The sequence below is a fragment of the Trachypithecus francoisi genome, unplaced genomic scaffold (genome assembly GCF_009764315.1).
Source record: "Trachypithecus francoisi isolate TF-2019V2 unplaced genomic scaffold, Tfra_2.0 Lachesis_group5, whole genome shotgun sequence".
NCBI classification, from domain to species: Eukaryota; Metazoa; Chordata; class Mammalia; order Primates; family Cercopithecidae; genus Trachypithecus; species Trachypithecus francoisi.
The window spans coordinates 85488417-85499824 of NW_022681470.1; the positions used below are offsets into that span (position 1 = coordinate 85488417).

Consider the following 11408-nt stretch of genomic DNA (forward strand, 5'->3'; position numbering starts at 1 on the left):
CATGTGGCTTGAGGGCGCCCTGTAACTGAGACCTCTGGCAGCTAGGTGGAGGCGGCATCACAGGGAAACACCACGCCTTCCCTTTTAACCTGTATGCTCTTTGGCTAATGGGTTCATGATGGTGAACGCCTGCTCACCCACCTCTGTGCACCCTGTCCACCCCCACCCACACCCTCTGCTTTTGCGGGTGAGCCACTCCTCTGCCTATGTCCCCCAAACTCCCATTGCACTGGGCATGACTGCGGAGGACCCAGGACCCTGGGCTGAGCAGGGCCCATGGCTTCAGAGCCATGGGGGCAGGAGGCCATACCAGGCACAGCCCTTGGGGTCCCAGATACTCACACCAACCGGTACCCAGAAACCACCTGGGAAACTGCCGGTGCAAGGGGCCTGGCAGGATAGAGTGCAGGACCCGTGCTGAGGGCTGGAGCCCAGCACCTGACAAGCCCTCCCAAGGCCACTCCCAGGCTGTACCAGCCGAACAGGTCAAGCAGAGACCGAGTGCTGAGTGGGACTTCAGTCTTGGAGGACTTGCCCTACCCTGGGCCTTTCCTGTCCTCCCAGTTGTCGCGTTAATGAAGGCCAGGTGTGTAGGGCAAGTGCTGGGTGTCATGGAGGCCCTGGCTGTGGAAGGTAATATGTGTTATAGCAGTGGGGAGTTTCTCATTATTCACTTTTTAAAAATTGGTGAAATATATAAACACAAATGTTGCCATTTTAATCATTTTTAAGTGTACGATTCAGTGTGGTTAATGAAATTCACCACCATCGTCCTGCACAGAAACTTTCTCTTGAGACACAAACCCACGTTTCTGCCCCAGCCCCCCACCCACCACCCTGCCTTCCATGTCTGCTAGCCTGCCACTCTGGGTTCCTTACAGCAGGGGAGTAATGCAGCCCTTGTCCTTTTGTGCCTGGCTTATTTCACTTGGCATGTGGTTTTCAGGGCCCATGCCCTGAAAACTTCTCTGTTGGTGGATGTGCGAGCTCTTTCCTCCTTTAGGCTGCTATGGAGAATGCTGCTATAAGTGTTCACATGTGAACGTCTGTTTGAGGCCCTGCTCTCAAGTCTTTGGGGTACACAGTGATCCCCCTTATTAAGGAAAATGCTCTAAGACCTCCAGGACATAAAGCTTTACCCCCATGTTTTCTTAGGAGTTCTGTGGTTTTGGTTTCCTCTTTAGGTTGTGAACCCATTCTGAGTTAATGTTTGTGTGCAGAGTGAGATGAGGACCCAGATTTATTCTGTGTGTCCAGATCGAGTTTTCCCAATACCATTTGGTAAGCCAACCATTCTTTCCCCCATTAAATGGTCTTGACACCCTTGTTGAAAATCCGTTAGCCATAGATATATGAGTTTATCTCTGGTTTCTGACTTAATTCCATTCTGTGGTCTAGTGTCACTGTTTTGATTACTGTAGGTTTGTAGTAAGGTTTTTTGTATTTTTTATTTTGAGACAGGGTCTCACTCTGTCTCCCAGGCTGGAGTGCAGTGGCATGATCTCTGTTCACTGCAACCTCCGCCTCCCAGGCTCAGATGATTCTCCCACCTCAGCCTCCCAAGTAGTTGGGACTATAGGTGTGTACTGCCATGTCCACCTAAGTTGTTTTTTTATTTTTTTGTAGACATGGAGTCTCCCTATGTTGCCCAGGCTGGTCTTGAACTCCTGGGCTCAAGCAACCTTCCATCCTCAGCCTCCCAAAGTGCTGAGATTATGGGCATGAGCCACTGTGCTGGCCAAAAAAAAGTTTTAAAAGTAAAAAATAAAATAAGTTAAAAAGAGAAAACAGCATATAGGATAACAATATAAAGAAAAATGATTCTGGCACAGCTATATAGTGTTGGTGTATGAAGTTTTATCACAGAAGAGTCAGAGTTAAAAAAAATCATAGTTTGTAATATACAAAAGTTACAGGAAGCTAAGGCTCACTTATTACTGAAGAAAGACTTTTTAAAATAAATTTAGTGGAGCCTTAGTGCACAGTGTTGATAAAGTCCACAGTAGTGTTCAGTCAAGCCTAAGCCTTCACGGTCACTCACCACACACCCAGGGCTGCGTCCAGTCCTGCCAGCCCTGCTCACGGGAAGCACCCTATACTGCGTGCCATTTCGTATCTTTATGCTGCACGTTTACTGCACCTTCTTCACATTTAGATGTGCAGGTTGTTACTGTGGTGCTCCAGCTACTTGTGCTGCTTGGTGCTGTGGTGTGCCGTGCAGGCCTGCAGCCTGCGGGGATATGCCCCACTACGCAGCCGAGCACCACAGGCCCTGCCCCCTTGGTGTGTGTATGTGTGCTCCAGCATTGTCCCACGATGAGACCCTGAGCCATGTTTCCTCAGGATGCATCCACATCATTATGCAGCACATGACTATTTTAGTATATCATGCTTTTGTTTTCATTCATCTCAAAGAATTTACTGATTTCCCTTCCATCACCTGTTGGTTGTTTCATTTGTGAACACTTCAGTTTGCCGTGTTGCTAGCTTCCCTCTGCTATGGTTGGAGGAGACACCTGCTGTGGATCTGTCTCTCTAGGCTTGTTGAGGGCTGCCTGCCAGTCCGTGGCCCACCTCCCAGCCTGTGGCCCATGGAGGCATCTGGTACAGAGGAGAATGGGCTCCTGTGGTTGTGGGTGGAGCGCTCTGCACAGGTCTCCTGGGCCATGGGTTTATAGTGCTGTGCAGGCTGCCTGTTTCTGTATGGATCCTCTGCCTAGCTGTTCTATTCATTTTGATACATTTGCTAGCCTTTAAATGTGGTCAGCAGGTATTACGCAGTCTTGGTTCAGGCTGGGAAAGTGGGTTTGTGCAGCTGTTGACACCATGTGTTGAAGGATGAGAGAGCAATGCCAGAGGCAGGTTCACTGGGCCAGGCATCACCCACGGAGAGTGAGGCTGCAGAGTGGCCCTGGATGGCAGGGGTCAGCACTGTGGCTGCTTCTGAGCTGTGTGTCACAGCCCTGAGTGTTGGGTCCTGTTCCTGTCCCCTCTGCACAGCAGCGTCCCGCCTCAAGGTGTAGATGAGAGGCAAGGGGGACAGGGCCGCAGTGTACAGGGCAGAGCATGAGGTGCCTGGCAAGTTGGGAGCAGATTCGTTGGCCACAGCTCTGGCCGTGTTGGTTCAGGCTGGGAAGTGGGTTTTGTGGGGCTGTGGCCGACCCCTTGGAAGAGCCACATTGTAGTGCGTTTTCAGTTTGTTTCCTATTTTGAGGGTACCACTGAGGTTCTTCCACGTGTGAGATGCACCTTCAGTGGCACTCAGTTCACATTCACTGAACACTTTAGTGAGGATTCATCGTCCCTCAAGCACTTGGCTCTCTTAATGGGAATCTCCATCTGTGGTCTAGGAGCAGGGAGCGCTCTTGGGCAGGACAATTTAGTCCAGGCCCGGCTCCTTGCTCTGCACGGTGTTTCCTGTGCACGCCTGGAGTGAGCTCAGCTGGCCCGGCTGACTCAAAGTCCCCTCTGAGCAGCAAGGCCTCTGTGCTCATTGCCTCAACGCACCGCCGCGGGGGCGTCCTGAGGAGGGGGGCCCTGTGCCTGCCCCCCTGCTAGTGCACAGACCACCTTGGCCTCCAGGAATGCAGCAGAGGGGACTCGGGCGGGCCTCAGGGTGGTCTGCGAGTGCCGAGTGTGACAGATCGCAGCAGAGAGTGTTCTTTACGGCCTCCAGAGCTTGGCTGTGGTGAGAGCCAATTTTCCCCCTTTACATTCTCTGCAGCATATTAATGGCCCCAACTGGTAGAACTATTTTGAGTTGTAGACAGCTTGATTTATCCCAGCTCTGTTCTTAAATGGTTGCTAATTTCTCACTGCAAGAAAATTCACAGTTCCTCAGTGAGTCCGCTTAATGACACGGCCAGGGCAGCACAGCTAACAGCAGACTGCTCTCGATGCTTGGCTTGGTGCGGTGATGTGCCGCACTCCGGCGTTGCAAGGCGAGCCAGAGCAGACATGTCGCGTGGGACACAAGAGCCGATGTCCCACAGAGTTTGGAGGCTCAAGGCCCTGCGTGCCTCTGGAGCAGCGTCTTCCCGGGCTGCTGGTGGCAGCGAAAGCACAAGCCCGGGATGTCTTCAGGCCCCCGGCACTCAGCCTTGCCCTAATGGTGCACGCATGGACACACAGCTGCTTGGTAGGTGGGCCCACCCTACTTCATTAGGCTATTTTTCCATATTTATTTTTTGTCTTTATAAACAAAATGGAAATGGTGAGAACGCTAAACGCTCTTGTCTTTGTTGTGCAGGGCTTCTGGCCTATGTCACTGTCAACCCAGACAGTGTTGGTGATGCTTTGCTCTGAGTCTGCAGGAGCTTCATGGAGACAGAGGTTTTCCTAGCAGGGCAGCGAGCAGAAGCTTTTCTTCCAGAACAGCCTTTGCTTAAGGGCACGAGGGAGCCGGCCAGGCCCGCAGCACCCAGGGCATCCTCCTCACAGATGTGTTGGAGGAAAGTGGCTTTGGTGCTATCCTAGGGGACCATGGCCATAAGCTGGCAGTGTCGGCCACACCCAGTTGTGTTTCTTTGTTCAGGTTGTGCCTCCTGCTGCCTGCCTAAGTCACCTAGGGCTGCTCCCCTTCCTGGCTCTGATGCCCTCAGCGGGTCCCACAAGCCGCTCAGGACCACAGAGTCTGGGCCTAGGTCTGGCCAGGCATCCATTGACGTTCTAAGCCACAGCTTCTCTTAGGAACACTTCTCTCAGGTCCGGCTTGCAGGCATGCCCCAGGGCCTGCCTAGATTGTACTGTCCTTTAAGCACTCCCTGCTCTATTTCTTTGAAGTTTATAAAAGTTTGTTTCCCCTAAAACCCAAAGCACTTTTAATCAGGTGGTTTCTATGGAGGTCAAACTGGCTGGAAGGAAGGCCGGTTCCTGGGTTTCTTTACTTATGTAGCAGGGACTCAAGGAAGTCTGATTTGCACCTGGCCTCTGACTCAGAGCCCATGAGGGTTCCTCCGTGAGGCCACTGGCTGCCCCGGAGCTGACAGCATCCTACACAATGGCTAGATGGCTTGTCACCCCAGGCCGCAGAGGAACAACTGTTTCTAGGGTTTGGCCAGACTTCACATTCTCCGTTCTTTCCATCCCCGTTATGTGGAATGCACACGATGCCATGTAATTACTTCAGTCCCTTCTTAAAGGAAAAAGAATCCGGACCCGCACTCCAGGACACTGGCAGATTGAAGGTTCGCTCAGGAATGTTATTTGTCTGCAGACCTAGCAGCTGTACAGATCGCTCTTGTGTTTTTGCATTATTAATTAACTTCAAGTGCAATTTTGGCAGGCAAGCCAAGGGTCTCAACAGGCTATTTGGAATGAGTTCTCTTTTAAGGCCTTCAACGTGGTGAGACATTTTCAAATCAAAAAGTACAGTAGGAGCCAGCCTTTATTTTGTCTGTGTACACAATAAAATATTCCACTTCTATAGACAGATCAGCTGGTCTTGGTCACAAATTAAATGTACATATTATTACTGTGCTTATTAGGCAAAAACCTAAACTATAGAAAATGTTGCTATTTCCACTGCTTTCTTATGCACTAGAAAAAGGCATGAATTTGGTGTCTTTTTTAAAAAAAGGTTATGTTCTTCTTTATATTCTGGGGAGATGTCATAGACAATATTTTTAGGTTGAGAATAATTGTACATACTCATGGGTTATATAGTGATATTTTCCATACATGGAACATAAAGTGATCACATCACACCAGGGTCACTAGCACAGCCAGCATCTTGGGCATACACCACTCAGCCTTGCAGAAAAGGTGGCAGACAGGAGTGCTGGCCTGCCTGGGTCTGTTGGAGATGACCCGGGGGGACAGGCGTCATGTGGGGAAGATAGTGAACAGGAGTGTGGGGCTCTCGGGGTCTGTGTGGAGGTGGCCCCAGGTGGGTGGGCTTCACGCCTCCCTGTGGTCCTGGTCTCCATGTGGCTCCTGATCCCTGAGTTGTTGCGGGTCTCTGCTGGGCCTTGCCATGGGTAGTATAACCTTCATGGCGGCTTGCTAGGACTGTGTTTAAAAGAAGAATATGATGTATGTTTAATAATTATTGGCATTGATGTATGTCAAATGGTACTCTGTGTCTGTTGGGTTCAGTACAGGATTTTATTTGTTTTCCCTATCATTTTTACCTTTGAACATCTGGGTCAGGGTTAGACAGATTAATACGGCTTGTTCCGCTACCCTTAGTGTCATCCTGCCGAAGACACTCCAGTCTGAGAGCCACAGCAGGTCCTGGCCCAGCCTCCCTTGGATGTCCCAGGGCCCTGCCACCACCTATGAAGGCTATGGGACTTCTGGCAGTGACCTGGGACGTGACCTGGGTCATGCCGCACAGCATCTCTATGTGCAATGAGTGTATCCTCAGGACCAGGGGCAGGTCACCCTGTCTGTGAAACAGAGGTAAAATGTGCCACGTTTTTAGAACAGTGTCAGCTTACATTGCATGCATATCCAATAACTCAGCTTTCATTCAGAATAGCTATGGGATGGTAAAAACAGAAGACAAAGTTGTGTGTGTACTTTAATCTCAAATTTGAGTTATTCGCAAGAGTGTATGGACATAGCAATGGGGGAAAAAGCCAGATGGGAGTGTGCTCTTGTCACTGATGGTGCCAGCCTAACAGTGGTCTGGATTATGGACAGGTTTTGTTTTCTTCCTTAACTTCTCTCTTGTTTCCTGGTTTTCTACATGCAGTTATTAACAGAAAAGACAAATAGTGGTGTCACCTGATAGCACTCCACACTGTGGTTGTGGAGAGGGCAGGGCTGACGCAGGGGCTAGTGGGATGCCTTAGAGCTGTGGGTCCTGGCATAGGCTTGGGCCATCTCCCCAGCTGCCAGCTTACAGGAGCCCTATGGCCCTGAAGGACATTTAAATTCTCAATATGCTTAAATCACATTTTAGCATGGTTGACGAGGGACATAGGGACTGAGACCAGAGCCCGAGCGGATCCATATCCCTGGCTTCCAGGAGGCCTCCTCACGGGATATAGGGCACAGGGACGGTGTGAGTGTGTAGCCCGGCCATCCTTTCCAAGGACTGTGCCTGCTGGTTCCAGCAATGCCCTCAGGATCACACTGAGAGCAGTGGCAGGTGAGAAGGGAGCGGGTTAGCAGAGCTAGCGAGGGGTGGGCTGAGGCTTTCTTCCCTCTCATGGCACAGTTTGGGTGTGGGTGTGAGATCATGGGCCAGGCGGTGGAAAAGACCTCCTGTGTGAGGTCATCTGCCCGTCCTCCTGGAGCCACTGACCCCACCATATACTTTCCAGAGCCCCATCCAGCGATCTAAGTCATGACTCAACAGATGGAGTTTCTGCCAGCTCCCGAGGGTGCAGAAGCCCTGCTGTCTGTAACTGGGGCTCTAGTCAGGCATTTATTCATCTGTCTTATGACAAAGATCTCAGCAGGAAGGCCACGTTTGGAAAGGGACATGTGGCTCATTTCACCTCTGCTGTGTGCCTGTGAGTGACCTCAGCCCCCAACTCCCTATGCTGTCTGCAGAGAGGGGCTGGGCACCTGGCCGGGAAAGGGCTCCTTCTGCAGCGCAGCAGCGACCCTGGCTGGGCCTTTTCCGGTTTTCACAGCTTGTTCGCATTTGTGATCTCATGTGAGCCACACTGTTCAGTGGAGGGAGCTGGATCTGACTGACTGGCCCTCTGTCCTGGCCGCCTCCATACTGTTTCTCATGGGTCAGATGAAGGCCGGACCATGGGCGGGGGCATTGCTTGTGACCCTGAATCCCGAGATGCATGTGTTCCACTGCTGGCTGCCCTGCTGCTGGGGAGCACTGAATCCCCTGCCCTGGCTGCCCAACCCTGCAGGACGCTGAGCCTCCCGCCATGTCACTGGACGGAGCATGGGGAGGCCGCTCCCCAAGGGCTCAGGTGTGCTGTTCCTAGAGGCAACCAGAGGAGCTGTAGGGGCTCCTCTCAAGATCACCACCCTCTGGACCCTGGGCGGTCACTGCCGTCCAACTGATGGGGACACAGAACACTGAGGGTTCCTTCTCCTGTCTTAAGCAGTGATCCAGAACTTTCCCTGAAAGAGGACATGGACATTTATTGCAAGTGGTGGGTCACTCAAGTTTCCTTTCCAGTGTATTCTTCTCCGTTGTCAGGTGGTGGTATGAGGCTTCTAGAGCTAGGCTGAGTGTGTAAAGCAGTGCTTTACAGTGTGGTTCACCTTCCTAGATTCCTCATAAGAACACAGCCAGTTAAGCCACAGACACAGCACCAGCTCAGCCCTCAGCTTATCACCCCCGCTGCACCCAGAGGACACATCTCTATGCTGTCGTTCCTGGGGCGGCCCACCCATCCAACCTTCCCCATCGACACCTGCCTGGCCCTGCGTGCCTCCAGCTTCTGCACCTGCTGGGCCGGGGACTGTCTCCCACACCCCCACGGTGCTGGCTGCCCTCCACCGTGTGGAGAGTTTCGTTCTGTCATTTGCAGTGTGCATGAAACATCTCACACTTAAGAGACAAGAGAAAGGGTTTGTGTTTCTTTTTAATCCTGCTTTCCCAGTCCGTCTGCAGTTAGGGACCCACATGCAGACAGGTCATGAGCATAGTGGCCAGGCGAGAGCTGGGACTCAAATCTGAGCTGCCTACCCAGGTCCCCAGCTGCCCTGCTGTGGGCAGGAATTCCACACCCACATGCAACGCTCCCACAGGGTCAGCCAAACAGAGCACTCCGCAGCCTGGAGATGGCAGGCCAGAGTGTGGCCGCTGCACCAGGCAGGAGGTGGGGCAGGCACCTCATCTCACCAGGCCTGTACTGGCAGAGGCAGAGCCATGACCTGACCCTGGTGCTGGGCTGCTGGCTCCCTCCCGCTGGCTCTCAGATGACATCACCCAGGTAGTCACGCAAAGGCTCTTGGATGTGTGAGACGGGGAGATGTTGTCTCTGCTAGGGTTTGCAGAGATGACAGCCTCTGCTGTGATTTTGTGCTTCTCCCCAGATCCTGAGGAGGATGAAGGGGCTGGCCCTGGAGGCCGAGAGTGAGCTAGAGAGACAAGACGAAGCCCTGGATGGCGTCGCAGCAGCTGTGGACAGGGCAACCTTGACCATCGACAAGCACAACAGGCGAATGAAGAGGCTGACCTAGGGGCAGAGTGTCCCTGCATTCCTGTCTCTGCCTGCACATCCCCCTGAGATGGAGAGCTGGGAGTCGGTGCCAGGGCTGCAGAGACCTGTGGCCCTCCAGTGTGGTCTTCCTCTGGATGGGGCTGCTACTATGGGGCCACCTCCACACTAGGGGCCTCCCCAGGTGTCTGCTATGCCTGCCCCCCTACTCGGCTCTCCCTGTTGCCAGACAGGACCCGGTGACATGTTCTGCAGATGCCACAGAAGTGTGGACCATGGCGGGACCCCAAGGACACTTGGCACAGGCCTGGAAGAGGCCAATGCGCCGCCCTCGTCTTGTCTTGGCTCCCTTTCATGGACAGACTGGCCTTCTTAGCTGTACTATGAATTTGTGAGTGAAGTTAGAACTCAGCTCACTGAGCCAGCTCACTTTGAGGGCATCCTATAAACACCCAACTGTTCTTTTATCGTCTCGGTTTTAGCCAAAAGTGAAATTAGCATGACTGCACTTTTCAAACAAAAATATTGATTTCTGCTTTTATGGCCCCATTTCCATCCAGAAATAAAGGGAAATGCTGGCTTTAGAGTGGTTTATGAAGGTGGGTGCCAATGTTTCTACCTGGTGCCTTGTGTCTGGGTCAGCGGCCACTCCCTCAGAGGCCCTGGGGGAGGTGAGTATGGCCTCTGGCGGGACTGCACGTCAACGTTACGGGTGGTGCCCCTTCGCCGTGCTGCTTCCAGATGCCTCATGCAGGGCTGCAAGGAAGGGTGCAGGCACATGGGAGGCGAGGCCCAGGATGGTGCCACGGCCCAGCCTGTGGGGCCTCCATGCTGGTGCACCCAATGCCCAGTGGTGCTGCCTTCCCAGGCTGCTCAGTGAGCCTCACACAGAGGGGCCCTCGCAGCTCTGCAGCCGGAAGCCCCACACTGAGGTATCCCAGGTGTGCTCCCTCCAAAGGTTCTGGGGAGGACCCTGCACCCCACACGGCCTCCTTCAGCTCCTGGTGGCTCAGGCGCCTTGGGCGCGTGGCTGCACACTCCAGTCTCTGCCCATCCTCTTATGGCCAGTTCCCGATGTGTGCACCTCAAGTCCCCCTCCCCTTTCTCTTAGAGGGTCACCTGCCATGGGTCCAGGGCCCACCCTAATCCAGGATGGCCTGGTCTCGATGTCACTCACTGAGGATGTCTGCCAAGACCCCAGTTCCACAGGAGGTCTTGCTCTGAGGCTCCAGCTGGACTAGGGGCTGCAGTGCCAGCTGCCAGAGCCAGTGCAGGTACCTGGCAGGAAAACTGGGAAGCAGCCTCTCTAGAAAGCCACAGCCTAGGGAGCTCTGATTTTTTTGTTTGTTTTTGTGTTTTTGAGACGGAGTTTCCCTCTTGTTGTCCAGGCTGGAATGCAGTGGCTCGATCTCGGCTCACCACAACCTCCACCTCCCAGGTTCAAGTGATTCTCCTGCCCCAGTCTCCCGAGTAGCTGGGATTACAGGCATGCGCCACCACACCCGGCTAATTTTGTATTTTTAGTAGAGATGGGGTTTCTCCATGTTGGTCAGGCTGGTCTCAACCTCTCGACCTCAGGTGATCCGCCCGCCTCGGCCTCCCAGAGTGTTGGGATTACAGGCGTGAGCCACTGCGCCCAGCACCCTGATGTTCTTTTTTGATTTGGGAAATTGTTTTCTGCTCTCTTTTTCTTACTTGATTTATACTTAGCAGCCTGCAGAAGGAGACCTTGCCCTCTGGGGTCCTTACACTAAGGCCACAGGTAAGTGAGTGCTCCCAGCCTGGGCACCCCAAGGAGGCCACTGTTGGCCCCCAAGCCCAGCCCAAGGCATGCGGACACCATGGCCCCTCCCTCCTCTCAGTGCTGGGAGGCAGCAGCAAGAGCTCACCATGCCTGCAGCCACTGTGTGCACCCCCATCAAGCCTGGAGGAGGCTGGGCCCTGTCCTCAGGACCTCACAGTGTACGTGGGGTCTCCCCTGTCCCTGACCCCTTGCTCTCATCAGGACCTCACAGTGTGGGTGGGGTCTCCCCTGTCCCTGACCCCTCACTGTTCTCAGGAGTTCACAGTGTGGGTGGGGTCTCCCCTGTCCCTGACCCCTCACTGTTCTCAGGAGCTCACAGTGTGGGTGGGGTCTTCTGTGTTTTTAACCTCTCACTGTCAGCAAGTCCTTGCAATATCAGTTGAGGCCTTTTGTGTCACTTGGCGGTTCCTTGTCCACTGGACCTCAAAACTAACATGATATACTGTAGTAAGAATGTAGAAACTTTCCCGCTAAAATCACGACCAAGGCCCGTACGTCCGCTCTCACCACCTCCTTTC

General features: G+C 53.2%; 1 protein-coding gene and 1 pseudogene across 4 annotated transcripts in view; both read left to right on the top strand.

Annotated features, from left to right (window-relative positions):
• SNAP47 (synaptosome associated protein 47) overlaps positions 1–9672 on the top strand; it is a 44487-nt gene extending 34815 nt beyond the window's left edge. For all 3 annotated transcript variants that reach the window (XM_033199468.1, XM_033199469.1, XM_033199470.1), the window contains exon 5: positions 8962–9672. In XM_033199468.1, the coding sequence (XP_033055359.1) occupies positions 8962–9108 (147 nt within the window). In that variant the 3' untranslated portion in view covers positions 9109–9672. The remainder of the gene's footprint in view (positions 1–8961) is intronic.
• Positions 1712–8955, top strand: LOC117076217 (annotated as a pseudogene). The gene is made up of 2 exons (XR_004434276.1): positions 1712–6192; positions 8314–8955. The product of XR_004434276.1 is annotated as an uncharacterized LOC117076217 (transcript).
• Positions 9673–11408: the final 1736 nt, after the last annotated feature.